This window comes from Schistocerca cancellata, chromosome 1, assembly GCF_023864275.1.
Source record: "Schistocerca cancellata isolate TAMUIC-IGC-003103 chromosome 1, iqSchCanc2.1, whole genome shotgun sequence".
NCBI lineage: Eukaryota > Metazoa > Arthropoda > Insecta > Orthoptera > Acrididae > Schistocerca > Schistocerca cancellata.
The window spans coordinates 1,112,995,252-1,113,018,775 of NC_064626.1; the positions used below are offsets into that span (position 1 = coordinate 1,112,995,252).

The 23,524-nt window shown below is 42.6% G+C and overlaps 1 protein-coding gene across 1 annotated transcript in view; it reads right to left on the reverse strand.

The window, feature by feature from the left end:
- LOC126092133 (protein unc-13 homolog 4B-like) overlaps positions 1-23,524 on the reverse strand; it is a 213,597-nt gene that overhangs the window by 117,640 nt on the left and 72,433 nt on the right. The window contains exon 2 of the mRNA XM_049907594.1: positions 14,317-14,474. Within this exon, the coding sequence (XP_049763551.1) occupies positions 14,317-14,474 (158 nt within the window). The remainder of the gene's footprint in view (positions 1-14,316; positions 14,475-23,524) is intronic.

Genomic DNA, 23,524 nt, shown 5'->3' on the forward strand with positions numbered 1-23,524 from the left:
TTCGTCGTACAGTTTTCATTTCCATTAGCGCTGCATCCCAGGCAAATACTTTCAGAAAAGTATTCCTAGCCCTTTACTGTATACAATCACCAGACGCTATTTTCCTTAAAGCTTTCGATACATTTGTATCCTTTGTAATCCGCCATTGAGAATTAATCTGCTGTTCCAACAGCGAAATTGGTCTACTACCTTTAACGTCTCATTTCCTAATCTAATTTGACTGCATTCCATTTTATTTCAGGCAGTTTTAAATTTAGAAATGGACACTGTCTCTCATTCCTCACTGAGTTTTTCACGAAGTTTTCATCGCTGGTAAGGGTAATATCGTAACCGCTAGTCCTCTCCTGCATTATTCCTAACAATCACAGCTTACTGTTGTCTGCTTTAAACAACTCCAGAGTTCCGTAATAGTAGGTCACGTTCTATTCATGCAGGTAATAAAACGCGCAAAAGCAGATACGCACCCAAAACACCGTATTTCTCGTTTCTCTCTTCTCCACACCACGCTTCTTTTAGCTGCCTTCACGTCCAACCGTATTGCCAGCTTGAAAACACGCGGACAGACGCCTTTGCTTTCGGTGCGTGCTGTATCGGCAACGAACAGCTTGAGAGGTGAGCTAAACAGGGAGCCGTTAGCAGACGAGGCCCTCGTGTTGCGAAACTCTACCGAGAACCCGCAGACACCTCGCAGCACTTTCCTGCCCTAGGACCCAATGAAACCTTGCGAAGACTTCAACTCTACTGACGCTCACGTCTTCTCTGTTTTTGGCAGTGACGTATGTACGTGAGGATCCCCCGGTTTATTTGCGGTCTGGCACTTCCTGTCGCCACAGCAGTAGTACGAGGAAAGACGAGGCCGTAGCGTGAAGTCAGGAGAATGCTGGTCGTCTGGTATGCAGTCCATCCATCCAGGAGACGCTCGCACGATAAATGGGATTATGACGTTATTACAGAATCTCTTGGGAGAAAAACAAAACGATGGTTTCTAATGTAATGTAAGAAAGCCTTAGTATTACTGTTAGATCGAGCGCTCTTCTTTTATTCTCATAGAGAAAGATTGTATTAGCGGCACGTTATTGGACTGAATTGTACATGCAGCTACGAAACAAACATCTGGACACGGATGGTTGAAAGTGAAAATACGTGTCCAATCATCATTTAATAATTTGGTACAAATCGTTAGTCGGAAAGCTCTAGCAGTCTAAGTCACATTTTGGTAGTGAAGAGCTGAAGCTCCTAGGATATCTTGTAGGAGTGAACGCTATTAAACCTGACCCTGTAAGAATTTCAGCAATCAAGGAGTGTCGAGAACCAAGATACGTGAAACACATAGGTATGTTTCAAGGTTTAGCCGAATTTTATAGAAACTACATGCAAGGTCAAGTAATGAATGAACCGTGTCTTCTAGCTCTACTTAAGCGAGGAGCGATATGGGTGTGAAACGATGATACATCCAAAGCTTTCCAGGATATAAAAGATGCCTTGGTCAATTCTTCCATTTTAAAACATCCAGGCCGGCCGCAGTGACCGAGCGGTTCTAGGCTCTTCAGTTTGAAACCGCGCGACCGCTACGGTCGCAGGCTCGAATCCTGCCTCGGGCATGGATGTGTGTGATGTCCTTAGGTTAGTTAGGTTTAAGTAGTTCTAAGTTCTAGGGGACTAGTGACCTCAGATGTTAAGTCCCATAGTGCTTAGAGCCATTTGAACCATTTTTTTAAACACTCAGTGATAACTGAACCTTTTACACTATCTACTGACGCCTCAGAATATGGAATAGCTACAGAGTTATTTCAGGGTGAATGACACCAAGAACTAGGTGAACATAGAACTATTTCTTTTGCAAATATGAGCATCAATCAAAGCGAGCCACTGAAAAAGGGTTACTTGCCTTACTACGAAGTACACAAAAGTTTGAAACATTACTTTGGGGATCCTATTTGGTAGTCTATGTAGATCATCACCTTCTTAATGGAGAGTAGATTATCACATCGCACGTTGATGCCCTGGGTACTTTTTTCCAACAATTTGATATTGAAATTAAGTATATTAAAGAAGTCAGAATCGGGTACCAGATGCTTTATCTAGGTTTCCATTATGAATGAACGAAATGAGGCGAACTAAAGGACCCGGTGTTACTTTTACTACGAATTTCTTAAGTATAAGTTATGAATGAATTGAAATGGCCTGGGAGTCGGGACAGGTTCCATCAGACTGGACAAAAGCAGTAATCACACCAATCTTTAAACATGGAAACAGAAAAGATTGTAACAACTACAGAGGTATCTCTTTAATCAGCGTTGTGGGTAAAATCTTCTCAGGTATTGTTGAAAGGAAAGTGCGAGTATTAGTTGAGGACCAATTGGATGAAAATCAGTGTGGGTATAGGCCTCTTAGAGGTTGTCAGGACCAGATCTTTAGCTTACGGCAAATAATGGAGAAGTGTTATGAGTGGAACAGGGAATTGTATCTATGCTTTATAGATCTAGAAAAGGCATATGACCGGGTTCCTAGGAGGAAGTTATTGTCTGTTCTACAAGATTATGGAATACGAGGCAAACTTTTGCAAGCAATTAAATGTCTTTACATGGATAGTCAGGCAGCAGTTAGAGTTGACGGTAAATTGAGTTCATGGTTCAGAGTAGTTTCAGGGGTAAGACAAGGCTGCAACCTGTCCCCACTGTTGTTCATATTATTCATGGATCATATGTTGAAAACAATAGACTGGCTGGGTGAGACTAAGATATGTGAACACAAAATAAGCAGTCCTGCATATGCGGATGGCTTAGTTGTGATGGCAGATTCGATTGAAAGTTTGCAAAGTAATATTTCAGAGCTAGATCAGAAATGTAAGGACTATGGTATGAAGATTAGCATCTCCAAAACGAAAGTAATGTCAGTGGGAAAGAAATGTAAACGGATTGAGTGCCAAATAGGAGGAACAAAGTTAGAACAGGTGGACGGTTTCAAGTACTTAGGATGCATATTCTCACAGGATGGCAACATAGTGAAAGAACTGGAAGCGAGGTGTAGCAAAGCTAATGCAGTGAGCGCTCAGCTACGGTCTACTCTCTTCTGCAAGAAGGAAGTCAGTACCAAGACTAAGTTATCTGTGCACCGTTCAATCTTTCGACCAACTTTGTTGTATGGGAGCGAAAGCTGGGTGGATTCAGGTTACCTTATCAACAAGGTTGAGGTTACGGATATGAAAGTAGCTAGGATGATTGCAGGTACTAGTAGATGGGAACAATGGCAGGAGGATGTCCACAATGAGTAAATCAAAGAAAAACTGGGAATGAACTCTATAGATGTAGCAGTCAGGGCGAACAGGCTTAGATGGTGGGGTCATGTTACACGCATGGGAGAAGCAAGGTTACCCAAGAGACTCATGGATTCAGCAGTAGAGGGTAGGAGGAGTCGGGGCAGACCGAGGAGAAGGTACCTGGATTCGGTTAAGAATGATTTTGAAGTAATAGGTTTAACATCAGAAGAGGCATCAATGTTAGCACTGAATAGGGGATCATGGAGGAACTGTATAAGGGGGGCTGTGCTCCAGACTGAACGCTGAAACGCATAATCAGTCTTAAATGATGATGATGATGATGATAAGCTATACACGTGTATACATACGACCAACCTATAGCCCCCAACACCAGGAGTTTCTTGCATGCTGATGACCTTGCTCTTGCCTCAGAACCCAGACTTTGAATCAGTGGAGAACACCCTCACGAATGCCCTTGAAGATCTATCAAGATACTATAGCACAAATCAGCTTAAACCAAACCCCTCAGAGACTCAAGTGTGTGCTTTTCATTTGAGAAATAGGGAAGCTATTCGTAAGTTGATGATAGTATGGTCAGAAGTTGAGTTACAACATTGCTACACCCTAAAATACTTAGCAGTGACGCTGGAAGGATCTCTTACCTTCAAGAGACACTGCATGAATTGCAAGTTGAAACTTTCCACCAGAAATAATATGTTGAGACAACTGGCAATTATAGTGGGGCAGTCAACTTCAAACCGTCCGAACCTCTGCTTTTGTTTTAGCCTATTCTGCAGCAGAGTACTCTTTCCTATTTGTTATAATTCATCGGATACCAAATAAGTAGGTGTAGCTCTCAAGGACACCTGCAGGATGATAACAGAGTGTTGGGAATCTATTCCTATCGAATGGATTTACCACCATGCAGAAATAGCACCAGACCACACGCTTCTCCAATCCACATCCTCAACTGAGGGTGACACGACGGTCGGATGGTCCCGATGGGCCACTTGTGGCCTGAAGACGGAGTGCTAGGACTAGCACCACCTCCCAATTGAAGAGAAATTGCGGCGAAGAAGGAAAGAAAGTAAGTGGAACAAGAACAAACTAATCCCCTGTGTGGGAATGAACAGCATTCGCAGCGACTGAAGTGAAGAAAGTGTCTCATTAGAACATCAAAGGCACTTACTACCGCTGCTGCGTCAGGGTGCAACTTTGGAGGGATAAGGCTTCCCTTCCCTCCGGTTGGAAAAGAGTTTCTGAAACTCTGCCTCCAGGGCATGACGAGGAATGGATGACCTAGAAATCTTTGAATAAGCTGAGATCAGAAGTGGCTATATCAAGGTTTAATCTGGCAAGATGGGTCACAGTACAGAAAACAATGTTAAGTGTGATTGTGGGTTGAGATCAGAAGTGGCTATATCAAGGTTTAATCTGGCAAGGTGGGTCACAGTACAGAAAACAATGTCAAGTGTGATTGTGGAGAAGTCCAGACTGTCCAGCACGTACTTCAGTGTCGACTGTGTCCAACTTCCTGAACTGCAGAAGACCTCCACCAAGCGACAGAAAATGGACTGCAAATGACCAAATTTTCATCAAAGACTATACGACATGTTAACTGTTCACCTATGTATGTTTCTGACACGAGAATAATAACACAATACGAAGTATGTATCCTAACCAGAAGGATAAAGCACGAAGTCAGTGTTGATGCATGTTTCAGAATGAAATTTCAGCAATGTCAACAGGGACATTTACCCTTGTAGAGAGCCTTTCGTGGAAAATAATAGATAAAGTATTATTTTGGCGAGAACATCAAAATACCCAAAGTGGTTGAATTACAGTTAACAGCGTTCACATACAACGCATATGGACATTTTAGAAATCGTAAGTGTATAGCTCATATGGAGAAGTGTTATTATTTTAAAGGTTTGAGCAAAAAAGTCACACACAGACAATACAAATTTGCTAGACCTGTCAGAAAGTAAAAGAGGATCATGGTGGCATAGATTATACTATGTATCCGATTATACCAAAAGGATTGCATGATTTAACAGCATTGATTTCAACGGCCTTTGCCATCCAGTAGAGATGGAGTTACATATGTTTATGTACTGGTTGAATGCTAGTCCAAATATGTAACTTTATATCCGATCAAATAAGCCAACACCCTACAGTAATCCACTATATGCGTAATTATTTTACTGATGTCGGGAAACCAAAGAGACTTTTAACTGATAACGGTACACAATTTACAAGTCATAACTTTAAAAAATTCTTAGCATTGGAAGGAATACGTCACATAACCATACCTAAATATCGAAACATTGTAAATATATCATGAAAGAACTGGGTAGGTTATGTAGGACATACTGTTCAAGCAGACATAAAACCTGGGTAAAGAAAATGCCAGAGTTCCAAGTAACATTTAATGAACTTCCACATTTATCTACTGGTTTATCTCCCATCGAAATACTGCAAGGTATATTCGTAGGCGAGCCATTGTTGAAATTGTTTAAATGGCAAGACGATGATAATAACATACACCGAGAAACCGTAGACGATATTGTAAAAGAAAATTCACAACAAGCAGCAGAAAAATGGAGCGTAAATATAATGAAAAAGCTACGACACCCAACTACGACGTGAACGACTTGGTAGTAATTAAGGAAGTGCACTACAGCTCAAATCTGAAGAAAGAAACACACAAGTTTTTCCCTCAATATAGCGGTCCTTACACTGTTTTAAATGTACCATATCCCAAAGCAGTTTTCTTATTCGATCCAGAAACAGATCAAGAAAAGGGATTATATAATACTATTATGTTAAAGCGACATAAGTCGCTATTAAGTTATACTAAGAAAGAAACACAGTAACAACAAAGATCGTTCTTAATGGGGAAGGTGTGTAAACAAATACTGTCATCTGTTATTTAATCAGCTGCTAACAAGGGAACCTCCCCATCGCACCCCCCTCAGATTTAGTTATAAGTTGGCACAGTGGATAGGCCTTGAAAAACTGAACACAGATCAATCGAGAAAACAGGAAGAAGTTGTGTGAGACTATGAAAAAATTAAGCAAAATATAAAAACTGAGTAGTCCATGCGGAAGATAGGTAACATCAAGGACAGTGGGAGCTCAGGAGCGCCGTGGTCCCGTGGTTAGCGTAAGCAGCTGCGGAACGAAAGGTCCTTGGTTCAAGTTTTCCCACGCGTGAAAAAGTTTAATTTTTTATTTTCAGACAATTATTATCTGTCCGTCCGATGCGAGGTAACTGTGCCGTAGTATGGGGACGCTACACCTAAACACTTCTTTGGGAGAGATTATCACACCCACACGAAAACCTAAATCGGGCAAGGTAGAAGAATCTTTTTACCCATTCGCTAAGTGTACAAGTTAGGTGGGTCGACAACATATTCCTGTCGTGTGACGCAAATGCCGTCACCAATGTCGTATAGAATATATCAAACGTGTTTTCCTGTGGAGGAATCGGTTGACCTATGACCTTGCGATCAAATGTTTTCGGTTCCCATTGGAGAGGCACGTCCTTTCGTTTACTAATCGCACGGTTTTGCGGTGCGGTCGCAAAACACAGACATTAAACTTACTACAGTGAACAGAGACGTCAACGAACGAACGGACAGTTAATAAATTTGCGAAAATAAAGAAAGTAAACTTTTCACTCGAGGGAAGACTTGAACCAAGGACCTCTCGGTCCGCAGCTGCTCACGCTAACCATGTGGCCACGGTGCTCCTGAGCTCAGACTCCCCTTGATGTTGCCTATCTTGCGCATGGATTACTCAGTTTGTATATTTTGCTTATTTTTTTCATAGTTCCACACAACTTCTTCCTGTTTTCCCGATTGATCTGTGTTCAGTTTTTCAAGGCCTATCCACTGTGCCAACTTATAACTAAATCTGAGGGGGGTGCGATGGGGAGGTTCCCTTGTAAGTATTCTTGTAGTGTAATAGCGCTGGCCGAAGAGACGGGTTACTTGCCATCATACGGTAAAAACGATATGTGAAGTTGAGAATTGGAATAAGGTCATGAACGCTTGTGAGTAATGCTCTCGTGAAAACAAAGCAAAAAGACGTGCAATATAAATATAACACCTTTCCAGTATAAACAGAATGTGACAAACCGAGTGGACTCAGTGACAGACTCCTACTCCCGTGACACAAAGGACATGGACAAATGACAAGTCAGTCGTGTCACGTATACAACGGGAATAAAAGATACATCAATGGAATAATGTGTGATGGACTAAATTAGCCACATAAACAGTTAAAATCCACACGTAGTGTGTGAATTATGTTGGTAGCAAGCTACATTTTGAGATATGTAAAGGAGATACACTTAGCACACGATGCACGTCGAAAACACTTGCATGAGAGAAGTACAAATGAAAATAGTTACTGATACTACAGGGCAGAGACAGTGAGCAGTATAAAGAGTACATAGAGTGAGAAGAAAAAAGATGTAGACATCATAATAGAGTAAAATTAGATGAAAATAACCTCTTCGGCCCTGTTCAATAAAGTTGTTAAAGATTCTGACCAGTACTGTCCGACAGAAAGAAAGCGTACAAACAATGTGGACTCACGAAGGATTGATATTATGCGGGTAGATGGATCCTAGAGTGACCTATCTATACCATAGGTCGCGTCCATTCACAAGAGAAATGGTCCGTACTGCTTTTATGAAATAGTTGCGGGTGGATTCCTTTCACTTGCGCAGTACTTACCCAAAAACGCAGTGATTCACCTATGATACAATAAAAAAAGAATTTAAGTAGGAGTTAGTGTGACGAGTGATCACACTAAAGAAGAAGATATCATATATAAATAGAAAAGATAACTAAGGATATTTATATATCCCCAGATGTAACTTGAAATTTCGAGATGTACCCTGTTGTTGATAAAACACAAAGTAGAATTAACTAGTGTTCTTGTTCTTAAATATTAAGAACTTTGGATTTTATACTCAAATAAAAGGAAATATGAAACTTTTCCTAAAGGAATAAATGTATGAGGGATTTTTTTTTATCCACGAGGGTAACAATCACCCAATGTGTAGTATCAATAATTCAGTTACATCTGTACGTTATAGTATTTAAGGAATACTTATTAGTGATGTAACAAAATAGTACAACAATTATGTATAATGGGTACTAAGTGACAACCGGGGAAATGAGATATAGTAAAATATAATAACATAAGTAATAAGGAATAAAATGAATGTCAAAAGTGAATGTAATAAGAAGGTATTTATATGCCATGTAATATGTTTAAATTCTATATTATAAAAGAAAATGTATAAAGCGACATCTTTAGCTTGAGCGCAGGGATATGTAGTGCAACAGGACGTTGTGAGTTAAATCCTGTTCCGCTATATAAAGACTTGTCGCGTCAGCTAAAGATGTTCGTAATGCTTAAGTGAAGTAAGGGGATCAAATATCGACAGACCTACTGTGCGTACCGTATCTGTTCCTACACAGAGGGCTTACAAGGAAAGATGTGGCCAGGAGTATGCTGACTTCTTGCTTGGCGCCTGGTATGCAGTCCATGGACCCAAAAAGACGCGCACAGAATAAACGGGATTTTGAAATTATAAAGAAATCTCTTAGGAGAAAAGAAAATGATAGTTTTTAATGTAATGTAAGAAAGCTATAGCATTACTGTTAGACCGAGCGCGCTCTTGTTTGAGTTCTCTTAGGGAAAGGATGTATTAGCATCATGTTAATGGACTTAACTGTAAATGCAGTTATGAAATAAAAATCAGGGAATGGGCGGTTGAAAGTGAAAATATGAGTTCAGTCATTTGATAATTGGGTATAAGTCGTTAGTAGGAAAGCTCTAGCAATTCCCTACAGCAGAGAAGACGTTGCAGAAAAGTTCGCACGGGAGTGGCACGGAATAGCTGCTCCACAGATATCTACACGGCGACCGGAATTACAAATAAGCCAGATTCATCAAAAAAGGTAATCCTTCAGCAGAACATTGTGACGCACGGTACTGGATGCAAGAGGAATAGTACCGTGCGAGACCAAACTAAACTAAACCAACTAACACAACCAAACCCCAATTTTTTTTCGCCGTATATTCTTGACTAACATCAACTCACCGCTTCTAGTCTCAGAAGTACCTAACCCTCACGACCGTTAGAGGGTGTATTCAAAACAAACCTGATTTGCATCCTCATAGCGGCGCTACTCTTATGCGACTGGCGCGAAATGTGAATATGCAACATTCTTCAGATGTAGAAACACGCCTACCAACTTTCGTTAGGTCGCATAATTCCTCCTTGGTATTTCGATTTATTTTCCGTCAGTGTATGTGACGTAATGGGATGCAGCCAAACATTTTCTGATGCAGCTGTGTAAATCTTCCTGAAAAGCACGTCGAATATGCTTGTAGCGCCAAACTAACAGTCCTTAACCCTGCCGTAGTCAGATTGCCTTGCGCCACGCAAAGCGTGTAGTGTAATTTATGAAGTTCTCTTCCAATGAGACTCCTCGTCTTCATACAGCAAGTCTTCCCGCCCATAAACCGATTTGCTTGTAGATGCTCTTGTGCATATGCCTGCAAGAACAATTATGTACTCACACTACCGCATTCTTGCACTCTGGGTGTTAGACTGCATTTGCCATACCGTCCCCCCTCCCCCATGTAACACTTAATTTAGGATATAAGCTACCTCAGTTATCTAAAAGTAATTCTTCTTTCTGTCATCGTTGTGTATGTGTCGTCATCCCTTTTCCTTAATCGAATACAGGCAAAATACTTCCAAAGTCTGTTGATTTACTCTCATTTGTTTCACCATGAACCAGACATCTGCCGTGAAAGACTTGGTACACGTTTGCTGTCTCACACTGGGATACAGTTACATCCTATGCGTTATTCACTGGTGTGCAAAATTTAAGGACGAAAATACGTTTCGCATGATGTGTCACTGCTAAGTAACATAACTCGATGAACCTTGGACCACTCATAGAAAGAACTGCTACAGTACAGCGCAGACGGTAACTGAAGGGAATACGCAATGAGCTGAAAATAAATGACCCTTTTATTCAAAGACAATACTTACAAAGAAGTCACCGCGATTCATTATGGTCCCTAGGACTTTATAAATGCTGGGACATGTTTGTAGTTCCAATGCTCGACGTATCCTCATATGGCAAGAGACGAGATAACGGAGTGTACTCAGGATAGTTGTCGATCTCCATCGTTTTGGTGGTCCAAGTGTTATGCTGTACGGAGGTATAATGTTGCATGGGTGTCCTGACATCCAAATCTTTGAACACGGTACACTCAATGGTCAGAGTTAATGTGACACTGTGCTCCTTTTACATGGGTATCTTTTCGGCGATGTATTTGTTCGAATGGCTCTGAGCACTATGGGACTTAACATCTGAGGTCATCAGTGCCCTAGAACTTAGAACTACTGAAACCTAACGTAAGGTCATCACACACACATCCATGCCCAAGGCAGGATTCGAACCTGCGACCGTAGCAGTCACGCGGTTCCGGACTGAAGCGCCTAGAACCGCTCGGCCACAACAGCTGGCAGCGATGTATTCGGATCTACCATTTTTAAGGATGATAATAGACGACCACATTGAACATCGCAGTTCTTGGACGACTTCGAACGAAAGGATATTCGACAAAACAGCTGCATGCCCGTTCCTAGACATAAATACTATCAGCATTGAAGCACGTCTCCGCATAGAAGAGTGTCATTTCTCTTTGTCTCATTGTGCATGTCTATCAAATGGCTATGAGCACTATGGGACTTAACAGCTATGGTCATCAGTCCCCTAGAACTTAGAACTACTTAAACCTAACTAACCTAAGGACAGCACACAACACCCAGCCATCACGAGGCAGAGAAAATCCCTGACCCCGCCGGGAATCGAACCCGGGAACCCGGGCGTGGGAAGCGAGAACGCTACCGCACGACCACGAGATGCGGGCTGTGCATGTCTATCAGAAACCTTCTTTGCTATGTATGGTTCATCGGGCAGTGTTACTTTGGAGTGGGTTATTTTTTGAAACTTACTGTGGTCCTTAAGTTTAGCTCATCAGTGTACATTCTACACTGAGATGACAAAAGTCGTGGGATACCATCCAATACCGTGTCGGACTTCCCTTTGCGGACCGTAGTGTTGCAATTTGACGTGGCATGGACTCAAGTCGTTGGACGTCCCCTGCAGATATACCGAGCCTTGCTGCATCCAGAGCCGCCCATAGTTGCCAATTTGTTGCGGGTCAGGATTTTCTGCACGAAATGAACTCGCCATTATAACCCATAAATGTTCTACGGGATTCATGTCGGGTGATCTGAGTGGCCAAATCATTCAGTCGAATTGTCTAGGAAGTTCATCAAACCAGTCGTAAACAATTATGACCAGGTGAGCTGACATCGTTGTTTGGGAACATGAAGCTTATGAATGGCTGCATATGGTTTCTAAGCAGCGAGCATAACCATTTGCAGCCAAAGATCGGTTCAGATGGACCAGAGGACCAGGTCAATTCCATGTAAACGCAGCTCACAGCATTATGAAGCCACCACCAGCTTGCACAATGGTAGACAACATGGGCCCATGGCTTTGAAAAATCTGCGCCACACTCAAACCCTACGTTCAGCTCTTACCAACTGAAATCTGGACTCTTCTGACCTAGCCAAAGTTTTCCATTCGTTTGTGGTACAACCGATATGGTCACAAGCCGAGGAGAGGAGCTGCAGGCGGTGTTCTCCTCTTAGTAAAGGTAGTCGCATCGGGGGTCTGCTGCCGTAGCCCATTAACGTCAAATTTCGCCGCACTGTCCTAAGGAATACCTTCGTTGTACGTCCCACAATGATTTCTGCCGTTAATTCAAGCAGTGTTGCTTGTCTGTTAGCACTGACAGCTCTACGCAAACACCGCTGCTCTCTGTCGTTAAGTGAATGCTGTTGGCACATAGTTGTCTGTGGTGAGAGGTATTGTTTGAAATTTGGTATTCTCGGCACTGAAACTGTGGATTGCGGAATATTAGGACCCCCTAACGATTTCCCAAATGGAATGTCCGATGCGTCTAGCTCCAACTATCATTCCGCGTTCAAAATCTGCTAATTCTCGTCGTGCGGCTATAATCACGTCGGAAACCTTTTTTACATGAATCACCTGCGTACAAATAACAGTTCCTCCAAGGCACTGTCCTTTCACGCCTTGTGTACGCGATACTACTGCCATCTGCATATGTGCATACCGCAATCCCTCGATTTTTGTCGCTTCAGTGGATGTACTTTCCCTTGAACTGCTTTCTAAATCTGATGCATAGCTACTCGTAGAAAATGAGTGAGCTGACGCAATGGTTGAGGCGCTGGACTAACATTTCGCTGGAGCCAATCCTGTCATTCCTCGTGATTTAAGTTTCCCGTGATTTCCCTGAATCACATTATACAAAGTCGTGATTTTCTCTTTCAGTAGGCCACTGTTAATTTGTTTCCTCAGTTTCCTCAAAGTCCTATAGTATTCCGTCGCTAATGACTTCCTTAACGACTCTAGGCGTACACCTTTACATAACTGAATGTGTACTTCTTGGTTTCACATTCATTCACAGTAAGTGTTTACTTATGTGAGTATTGTAACACCTCCGTTTTTATCCCGACCTGATCTGATCGAATAGCAGCCCAATATTTATTATTAACATGACCGTGAACCTAATGGGGCTGGTAATCGGAATTGACTGCTACGGAAGTTGTTACTTTCCAGTCCGTCCTGTTCAATACTATAATACTGAATGTATGTTAATAAGGAACACCAACACAGTTTTACTAATTACGAACTTATATTCTTCTCAAAACACAAAAAGGAGACAGCCACTGCCTTCGTCATACATATCTAACTACGGCTAATCTCAGCACAGGCTTTCTTCCTTTCCCATTATCGTCACACGCTCATCCATCACTGCATCCAACACTGCAGTCCAAGGCACTAGTAACGTCACTGATCACTTTTATAAAGATACTTCATCACTTTCCCGTAATTTATTTATTATTTAGGGGCCCGCATCTCGTGGTCGTGCGGTAGTGTTCTCGCTTCCCACGCCCGGGTTCCCGGATTCGATTCCCGGCGGGGTCCGGGATTTTCTCTGCCTCGTGATGGCTGGGTGTTGTGTGCTGTCCTTAGGTTAGTTAGGTTTAAGTAGTTCTAAGTTCTAGGGGACTGATGACCATAGATGTTAAGTCCCATAGTGCTCAGAGCCATTTGAACCGTTTATTCAAAAATGGTTCAAATGGCTCTGAGCACTATGGGACTTAACTTCTAAGGTCATCAGTCCCCTAGAACTTAGAACTACTTAAACCTAACTAACCTAAGGACAGCACACACATCCATGCCCGAGGCAGGATTCGAACCTGCGACCGTAGCGGCCGCGCGGTTCCAGACTGTAGCGCCTTTAACCGCTTGGCCACCACGGCCGGCGAACCATTTATTATTTAGGAGTCTAACCACGGCGATGGTGACATCCTTCTCGCTTAAAACCCATGTATTCCAATAATGACCTCCACACACACCATTCCCGCCAACCACTCTGGCGCATCTCGACACTCGCTCTCGCAACACGTCACAATCGATTGTTCGCCCTATCGACCTGTGCCGAGTGCAAAGTTATAGTAAGGGCCTACGGACCCCTTACAGTATGAAATCAAGTGCAGCTGAATACTGCGCATGTGTGTGTTCAACTTGCAAAACGTACATTATTAGAATGAATATGTGGTGGACACCAAAAGGCAGTGCAATCACCATTATAGTGGCATATGGTCCAGATAATGTTCCTGTGACACCCTCCATCTCATGATATGCCAACAGTGGCTTGAAAACCAGTTAATGGCACAAAAAATAACTCGTAACAAAAATGTAAAAAAATAAAAAAGGCATTGGCTGCATATTATACCCATATAAATCGCCTTTTCTGTGAAAGGGGGACTAAGTAGCAAGCGGTGTTGTGTAGAAAGAAGCAAAACTTTCAGAGAAACATAGTAGGGCAGCTCAGAATGCTGCAACTTAACATACCTGTTTGACTGGTCCCTCTCGTGCACTCGATCCACTGTGGGCTGCCGGCAGGCTTCGCAGCTCCGTGCCGTTCGACAGGGCCGTCACCTTGGTTGACAGCACTGGGGACGGTACATCCTCAGTTGGAGCTTTGCCGCAGCACAGCCAGGGGCAGCAGCCTGAAATGTCAACAGCAACATCGAGAAGATTTCAAGGGCTAAATGGAATAAAGGGTAATCCGTGTTTCTACCGTAGGAGACTGAGCTGGAGTGCTACACCGCCATTCTTGGTTAGCTACGAGCATGGCGGCCGTTATCTTTCGTGTAGTCTGGTAGTCTCATAATAAAGCCCGTGACTGGAAACTGCAGGTCGTGGGTTCGAATCCCTCACCCTAGCATTTACCTCTTACATCGAGGAGATTCGCCAGACACAAGTCGTGGTTCATATTAAACTGTAGGTTACTTTTCCCCCAGTTGGATAAGTGGCGTAGATTCGCTCTGAGCACTATCGGACTTAACATCTATGGTCATCAGTCCCCTAGAACATAGAACTACTTAAACCTAACTAACCTAAGGACAGCACACAACACCCTGGCGTAGATTAAGACACTAAATTCTTCGAAGTGTACACTGAAGCGTCAAAGAAACTAGTATAGGGATGCGTATTGAAATACAGAGATATGTAAACAGGCAGAATACAGCACTGTGGTCGGCAACACTTATACAGGGTGTTACAAAAAGGTACGGACAAACTTACAGGAAACATTCCTCACACACAAATAAAGAAAAGATGTTATGTGGACATGTGTCCGGAAACGCTTCATTTCCATGTTAGAGCTCATTTTACTTTCCTCAGTATGTACTGTACTTCCTCGATTCACCGCCACTTGGCCCAATTGAAGGAAGGTAATGTTGACTTCGCTGCTTGTGTTGACATGCGACTCATTGCTCTACAGTACTAGCATCGAGCACATCAGTACGTAGCATCAACAGGTTAGTGTTCATCACGAACGTGGTTTTGCAGTCAGTGCAATGTTTACAAATGCGGAGGTGGCAGATGCCCATTTGATGTATGGATTAGCACGGGGCAATAGCCGTGGCGCGGTACGTTTGTATCGAGACAGATTCCCAGAACGAAGGTGTCCCGACAGGAAGACGTTCGAAGCAACTGATCGGCGTCTTAGGGAGCACGGAACATTCCAGCCTATGACTCGCGACTGGGGAATACCTAGAACGACGAGGACACCTGCAATGGACGAGGCAATTCTTCGTGCAGTTGACGATAACCCTAATGTCAGCGTCAGAGAAGTTGCGGCTATAAAATGGTTCAAATGGCTCTGAGCACTATGCGACTTAACTTCTGAGGTCATCAGTCGCCTAGAACTTAGAACTAATTAAGCGTAATTAACCGAAGGACATCACACACATCCATGCCCGAGGCAGGATTCGAACCTGCGACCGTAGCGGTCGCTCGGCTCCAGACTGTAGCGCCTAGAACCGCACGGCCACTCCGGCCGGCTTTGCTGCTGTACAAGGTAACGTTGACCACGTCACTGTATGGAGAGTGCTACGGGAGAACCAGTTGTTTCTGTACCATGTACAACGTGTATAGGCAGTATCAGCAGCTGATTGGCCTCCACGGGTACACTTCTGCGAATGGTTCATCCAACAATGTGTCAATCCTCATTTCAGTGCAAATGTTCTCTTTGCGGATGAGGCTTCATTCCAACGTGATCAAATTGTAAATTTTCACAATCAACATGTGTGGGCTGACGAGAATCCGCACGCAATTGTGCAATCACGTCATCAACACAGATTTTCTGTGAACGTTTGGGCAGGCATTGTTGGTGATGTCTTGATTGGGCCCATGTTCTTCCACCTACGCTCAATGGAGCACGTTATCATGATTTCATACGGGGTACTCTACCTGTGCTGCTAGAACGTGTGCCTTTACAAGTACGACACAACATGTGGCTCCTGCACATCTCAGTCGAAGTGTTCGTACGCTTCTCAACAACAGATTCGGTGACCGATGGATTGGTAGAGGCGGACCAATTCCATGGCCTCCACGCTCTCCTGACCTCAACCCTCTTGACTTTCATTTATGGGGGCATTTGAAAGCTCTTGTTTACGCAACGCCGGTACCAAATGTAGAGCCTCTTCGTGCTCGTATTGTGGTCGGTTGTGATACAATACTCCATTCTCCAGGGCTGCATCAGCGCATCAGGGATTCCATGCGAAGGAGAGTGGATGCATGTATCCTCGCTAACGGAGGACATTTTGAACATTTCCTGTAACAAAGTGTTTGAAGTCACGCTGGTAGGTTCTGTTGCTGTGTGTTTCCATTCCATGATTAATGTGATTTGAAGAGAAGTAATAAAATGCGCTCTAACATGGAAAGTAAGCGTTTCCGAACACATGTCCACATAACATATTTTCTTTCTTTGTGTGTGAGGAATGTTTCCTGAAAGTTTGGCCGTACCTTTTTGTAACACCCTGTATAAGATAACAAGTGCCTGTTGATAGATCGATTACTGCTGCTACAATGGTAAGTTATTAAGATTCAAGTGAGTTTGAATGTGGTGTTATAATCGGTGCACGAGCGATGGGACACAGCGTCTCCGACGCAGCGTTGAAGTGGGGATTTTCACGTACAGCCGTTTCACGAGTGTATCGTGGATATCAGTAAGCCGGTAAAACATCAAATCCCCGACATCGCTGCGGCTGGAAAAAGATCCCGAAGAGAATCGTTCGGCGTGACGGAAGTGCAACCCTTCCGCCAATTGCTGCATAAATCAATGCTGGGCCATCAACAAGTGTCAGCGTGCGAAACATTAAACGAAACATCATCGATATGGACTTTCGGAGCCGAAGGCCCACTCGTGTACCCTTGATGATTGCACGACACAAATCTATACGCCTCGCCTGCCCCCGTCAACACCGACATTTGACTGTTGATGACTGGGAACATGTTGCCTGGTCGGACGAGTCTCGTTTCAAATTGTATCAAGTGGATGGACGTGTGCGGATATAGAGACAGTCTCATGAATCCATAGACCCTGCATGTCAGCAGACGACTGTTCAAGCTAGTGGAGGCTCTGTAATGGTGTGGGGCGTGTGCAGTTAGAGTGACATGCGACCCCTGATACGTCTAGATACGATTCTGAGAGGTGACAAGTACGTAACAATCCTGCCTGATCACCTGCGTCCATTCATGTCCATTGCGCATTCCGACTGACTTGGACAATTCCAACAGGACAATGCGACACCCCACACGCCCAGAATTGCTACAGACTGGCTCCAGGAACACTCTTCTGAGTTTAACCACTTCCGGTGACCACCAAATTCCCCAGAAAATAATATTATCGAGCATATCTAGGATGCCTTGCAACGTGCTGTTCAGAAGACCTTGCAGCACTGCTTCAGACATCAGTCGAGTCCATGCCACGTAGTGTTGCTGCACTCCTGCGTTCTCGCGGGGGCCCTACACGACATTAGGCAGGTGTGCCAGTTGCTTTGGCTCTTCATTGTATCTCACTATGATTAGTGCACTGAAGAATACCGAATCAAGTTCTTTCGAGTTCTGCGTTAAATTTTATTTTCTTCCAAAACAGCCAGTCATATCAGGGTAAATTAGAGCTATGTCACTCACAGCTGTGTATTGCTTAGTAAATGATAGTCGTATTGTAATTAACCTTCTGTGATAGGATATAAAAGTTGACCATAACTGGAAGAAAATAAAATAAAAGGTGAAAAACCGGACAATCAGTGTAAAAGATTGTCAGCTTCTTCCAATGAACCGGAATTTGATCATGCAACGATATTAAGAGTAGCTTCAGACTTATCACAGATGATGCAGTTATCTACAATGAAATACAATATGAACGAAGCTGTACGAATATTCAGTCAGGCCCTGATAAGATTTCAAATTTGGTGCAATGATTGGTAGCTTACTTTAACTGTTCAAAAATATAAAATTGTGCACTTCACTAAGGGGATATAATATTAGTGAATCTGTAAACTCATACAAATACTTGGCTATAACACATAGTAGGTACAGTTATGTGTAATGTTGGTAGAAGACTTCGATTTTTTTTTTATTACTAGGGAAACGCAAACAACCTACACAGGGTACCTTATAGGACTAACAGTGGGTATTGAAAGTATATAGAGAGGGGCAGCATGAATGGTATGTCTGACCCGCGGGAGAGAGTTACTGAGATGTTGAAAGAGCTGGAGGGAGTTTAAAGAAACAGCTTCAAATGATGGCCCTAGTAATATACTACAGACCTGTACATATTGCTCCCCTAGGGATAAAATTAGATTAGTTATAGCCGACAGAGAGGCTTGTAAGCAATCATTTTTCCCACATTCCATTCGTCAATGGAACGGAAAAAACCCTAAAAACCTAGGGATAAAATAATATTAATTAGAGCTGGCAGAGAGGCATTTAGGCAATCATTTTTCCCGCATTTCATTCGTCAATGGAACGGGAAAAAACCTAAAAACCGGTACAGGTCACGTCCTCGGCTATACACTTCACAATGGTTCGCAGATTATATACAGGGCGTTTCAAAAAGAAAGAGCAGATTTCAAACATTTATTTCTCAAAAACTACAAATGATAGAAACACAATTCCAACGGTCCTTCACTCAATATGAGTACCAAATGTTACACAACAAATATCAAAACTGTACCTCAATATGAGCACCATTTGTTACACGACAAATATCAAACCGGTATCTCATTTCTTGCCACACACGACGCAACTGGTCTTTAGTTACCGAATTCACGGCCGCAACAATTCGATGTCGTACCTCTTGAAGAGTAGCGGGCATAGGTGGGACATAAACACAGTCCTTTATGTACCCCCACAAATAAAAATCGCAGGGAGTAAGGTCTGGTGACCTGGGAGGCCACAGACGATGACATTGATCTTGTGCTCCTGCTCTTCCAATCCACCGTCCTGGAATGGTGTTATTTAGGTACCGTCGTACAGGTTCAGAGAAGTGTGGTGGGGCGCCATCTTGCATGAAGATGAAGTGATTTGAATCTTCCTGAAGTTGAGGAAATAGCCAGTTTTCTAACATGTCCAGGTAAATGGTTCCTGTGATAGTTTTCTCCATGAAAAAGAAAGGTCCATAAACTTTGTTTACCGAAATTGCACAAAAGACGTTAACCTTTGGTGAGTCTCTTTCATGTTGAATAACGTCCCTCGGAGTTTCACTCGCCCAAATTCGTACGTTATGCCGATTAACTTTACCAGAAATGTGAAACGTTGATTCATCTGAAAAAATTAATCGTTCGGCAAAATTGTCCTCTTCCATGTCCTGTAGAATTGCAGTTGAAAATTCGAACCTTTTGTTGTGGTCGTCAGGACGCAATGCTTGCAATAACTGCAGTTTGTACGGCTTCATGTGCAGACGGTTACTCAGAACGCGCCATACCGTTGTTTTAGACATGTTTAGTTCGTGACTTGCCCGTGTCGTGGATTTTCTAGGGCTCCTTTCGTAAGCTGCACGGACACGCTCGACATTTTCATCCGATGTGCGTGGACGACCCGTGCTTTTTCGCTTGCAGATGCAACCATCTTCTACGAATCTGTGATGCCACTCATAAATTTGCTTATGACGAGGCGGCTGTTTGTTGAATTGACGGCGGAATGCACGTTGCACACCAACAATGGACTCTAACTTTGCAAATTGCAGCACACAAAATGATCGTTCCTGTGGTGTCTTCGCCATTTTCCTACAAACGAACGCCAGCGCCACTGCGGATTTGCATGGAACTTCTGCGCGGACCATTGAAAAACTTTGAACCTTTCTCTGACAAGAAACGTTTGAATTGTGTTTCTATCATTTGTAGTTTTTGAGAAATAAATGTTTGAAATCTGCTCTTTCTTTTTGAAACGCCCTGTATGTAGACGTGGATATAGATGTAGAATTGTGCTGTCCGTATTGAAAAGTGGTAACGTCTCTTCCGAATAGCCCTGATTCAAAGATGACGAGAAACCGTACATTACACCGACAACATCACAGCCGTTACTGCATTTCCGTTATGAGTAGAGCCTCGTCGTTTGGTGAACTTTTACAACATAATGATCAAACACACGACGTGGAGAAGCTTCGCAGGACAGAATCCTCGGATACAATGAAGTAGTTTCAGCACCGTTGGTGAGCTCCAGACAGTCGTTTCAAAGAGTTTACCGTCAGTCTCCAGACACAAGATGTAGGCCACACGAGGTCAATCAAGAGTAACAACGTGACAGATACCCCGTCTTAACTGTGTGATGAAATTCAGCGATGGCTCTAAGAATTTTGCCAGATTGATGGGTTAAGCTACAGAGAGCAAGACTCCAATTACAGAGAGATGTAACGGTGTGGCACAAATCACGTCTATTTCTTTCGCAGCGGTATCCCACTCATCGCATAGCTCAAGTATGACAAGTATTAATCACCGTGTTATTGACACTTGTTTCTTTGTTGGACTGTCCTGTCTATCGCTACAATGTGACCTTAATCTAAGTGGAAGTACGTTGTGTCGTTTTTAAGCTACCGCAGCTCGTGGTCTCGCGGTAGCGTTCTCGCTTCCCGAGCACGGGGTCCCGGGTTCGATTCCCGGCGGGGTCAGGGATTTTTCCTGCCTCGAGATGACTGGGTGCTGTTGTGTCGTCTTCATCGTCATCATTCACCCCCATTACGGTCGGAGGAAGGCAATGGCAAACCACCTCCACTAGGACCTTACCTAGTAAGGCGGCGCGGGTCTCCCGCGTCGCTCCCCTACGCTCTGTAAAGGAGTATGGGACTCATCATCAATGTAAACTTCCCTTACTGTAGATTCAAAACAGTTTATGTGTCGTCTTTCCGATTCGGAGAAGGGATGTGATGACCATCAAAACCCACACCTAGGTTCGCCACTGCATCAAATTAACAGTAGTTAATCTGAAACTGTGTCCTGTACAAACGTAGTTCTTGTCCATGTCTCTTAAATAAGCGCCAATATGAGACTAATATTTCAGCATATGAAACTAACGGCCAAAATAATTCGAATACTTACTGTAATTTTGTTTTAGTGGCCCAAAAGACGACATACGTCTAAACTAAACCATTTTAGTCATATAAATTGTTTTCTGTTGACGAAGGAAGGTAAAGAAACAAAGTTAAGGTTTAATGACTCCTCTACAACGGAGTCGTTAGAGACGGAGCAAAAGCTCAAGTTGAGGAACGCTATCGACCGTATCACATCAGAGGAATCATCCCATCATTTGCATTAAGCAATTAAGGGAAACCACACGAAACCTAAATGTGACTGGCCTGACGTAGATTTGATCCCATTTTCCTTCAAGTACGACTCCAGCGTCTTACCCCCTGAGCCATCAGATGTAGTGCTGTTAAGTGAGGGCGTACAGGAGGATGTTATAGTAGTTACGAAATGGAGTACGGTCAGCAAGGAGACAATACGATCACGTTATTCAAGGTTTGCTAAATCGATACCGGGAAAGACTGGATTATTTTCTTTCATAGTAGTAGGAACGAATTCTTTGACCCACATTTCCCAACCTAGTTAGGGATTTGTTTCTAATAATTTACCTGATGAAGTTTGCCAACAATTAAGAAATAAAAATAAAATGAGTGAAAATACTGTAATCATTGAAGGAGGAAAATACAACTTAGTACATGTGCGGAACGATCAGAGGACAGAGATTTAATTTCCTGAAGCAAGACGCAGTTGTCAGATAACAATTAAAATCGTACATGATGAGTGGACTTCGCACAAAACGGGGACAGAATGCAGTGTTTGGTTTGTCACTACAGCAGTCCTGCATGGTGTCTGAGGGGAGCGCGCTTAACACTAAACATTGTAGAAACGTTATAACAATCAATTGAATGCGTCAGGACCTATCTGCATACAAATTTCATTGACGAATTTCTACTATTCTTCATCGTCTACGATTTATGGACTATTTCAACAATAAGATAATCTAACAATACTAATAAGAGAACAGGGGGACATCTAATAAATAATTCACTATCATATCTTGAATAGGGGACTGATTATTGATAAACTGCAACATATATTACAGTTTCATTTCAAATATATTATTTATACCTAACATCTAATAACACACAGATGAACAAACCAGCAAAAGAAAATTATGTCATTTAAAAAAGCGCATGGTAGGCAATATAAACAAAAAGGTATCGGATCTTCTAAAGCAACTACAAAGAAGAACGTAAAGATAATAATAAAAGTGATATAGCAATGTTCTGATGACAATCACATTAGTACTTCGTGGAAGGTAAAAAGAATTTATTTTTGATGGAAAGCTTCGTCAACAGAGCAGATAATTTTTTTCTTTGGTTAAATGTTTAATTAATGAAACAGTACTGAAGGATAATGAGTACAATACCTGTCTCTTCCATCTGATGGACTCGATTTTTCTTGCGTCTTGGTGATACAGCTTGTAAGTGAAGATATCACGTCGTTTGAATATTGTTAGTAAGGATGAAGGATGCTGCACTCACTTCTATCGTTGCACGTTGTCATTCAAACTTCTCCAAATAAACTGAGCTGTACTGCTTTGAAATATATCAAAGTGTTGGTGATGACACGCTACAGTCGAAAAATACGAATAAAGATTTTCTGCACAAACATCTGGGTTAAAATGTCGTTATTTATACGGATAGTATAATTATGCATCGAGCATTTGAGTTACACCATCAGAGATAATACGTACAGTATTGACTGTGGAACAATAAGTGCACGATAATGGTGAGTACATAATACTTAATTCGTGCGGTGGTCATTTGAGAACGGAGCAACTGTCACGAACCGTCCATCAGCGACCTGACAGACATCTTGCTCAAAGATAAACTCTTAACACCAACGATCTGTGGCTGTCAGCTTGGTTCTAAGAAGCACGGGGGTTAAGAAGCGACTTAAACTTATCGCTGGTTGTTTATTTTTGTAAATAACAAGCTAAATTTAGTGAAAAGGTTAAATCGCTAATCTTGCACAGATTCTGAAAAGTTGTTTACTTTATTATGATCTCAAGAAAAAAGTTCTTCTAACGATGTATAATGAATATTCGAGTTCACGGAATCTATTTTCTTTTATAGCTCCTTCCCTTTTCTTTACTGCGCGTCGAGGACTACAAACAAATCTATTCTCCTCTCTTTACGTAGCAACTCTGTGAAACATTGAATTCATTAGGAACATTTAGATATTTT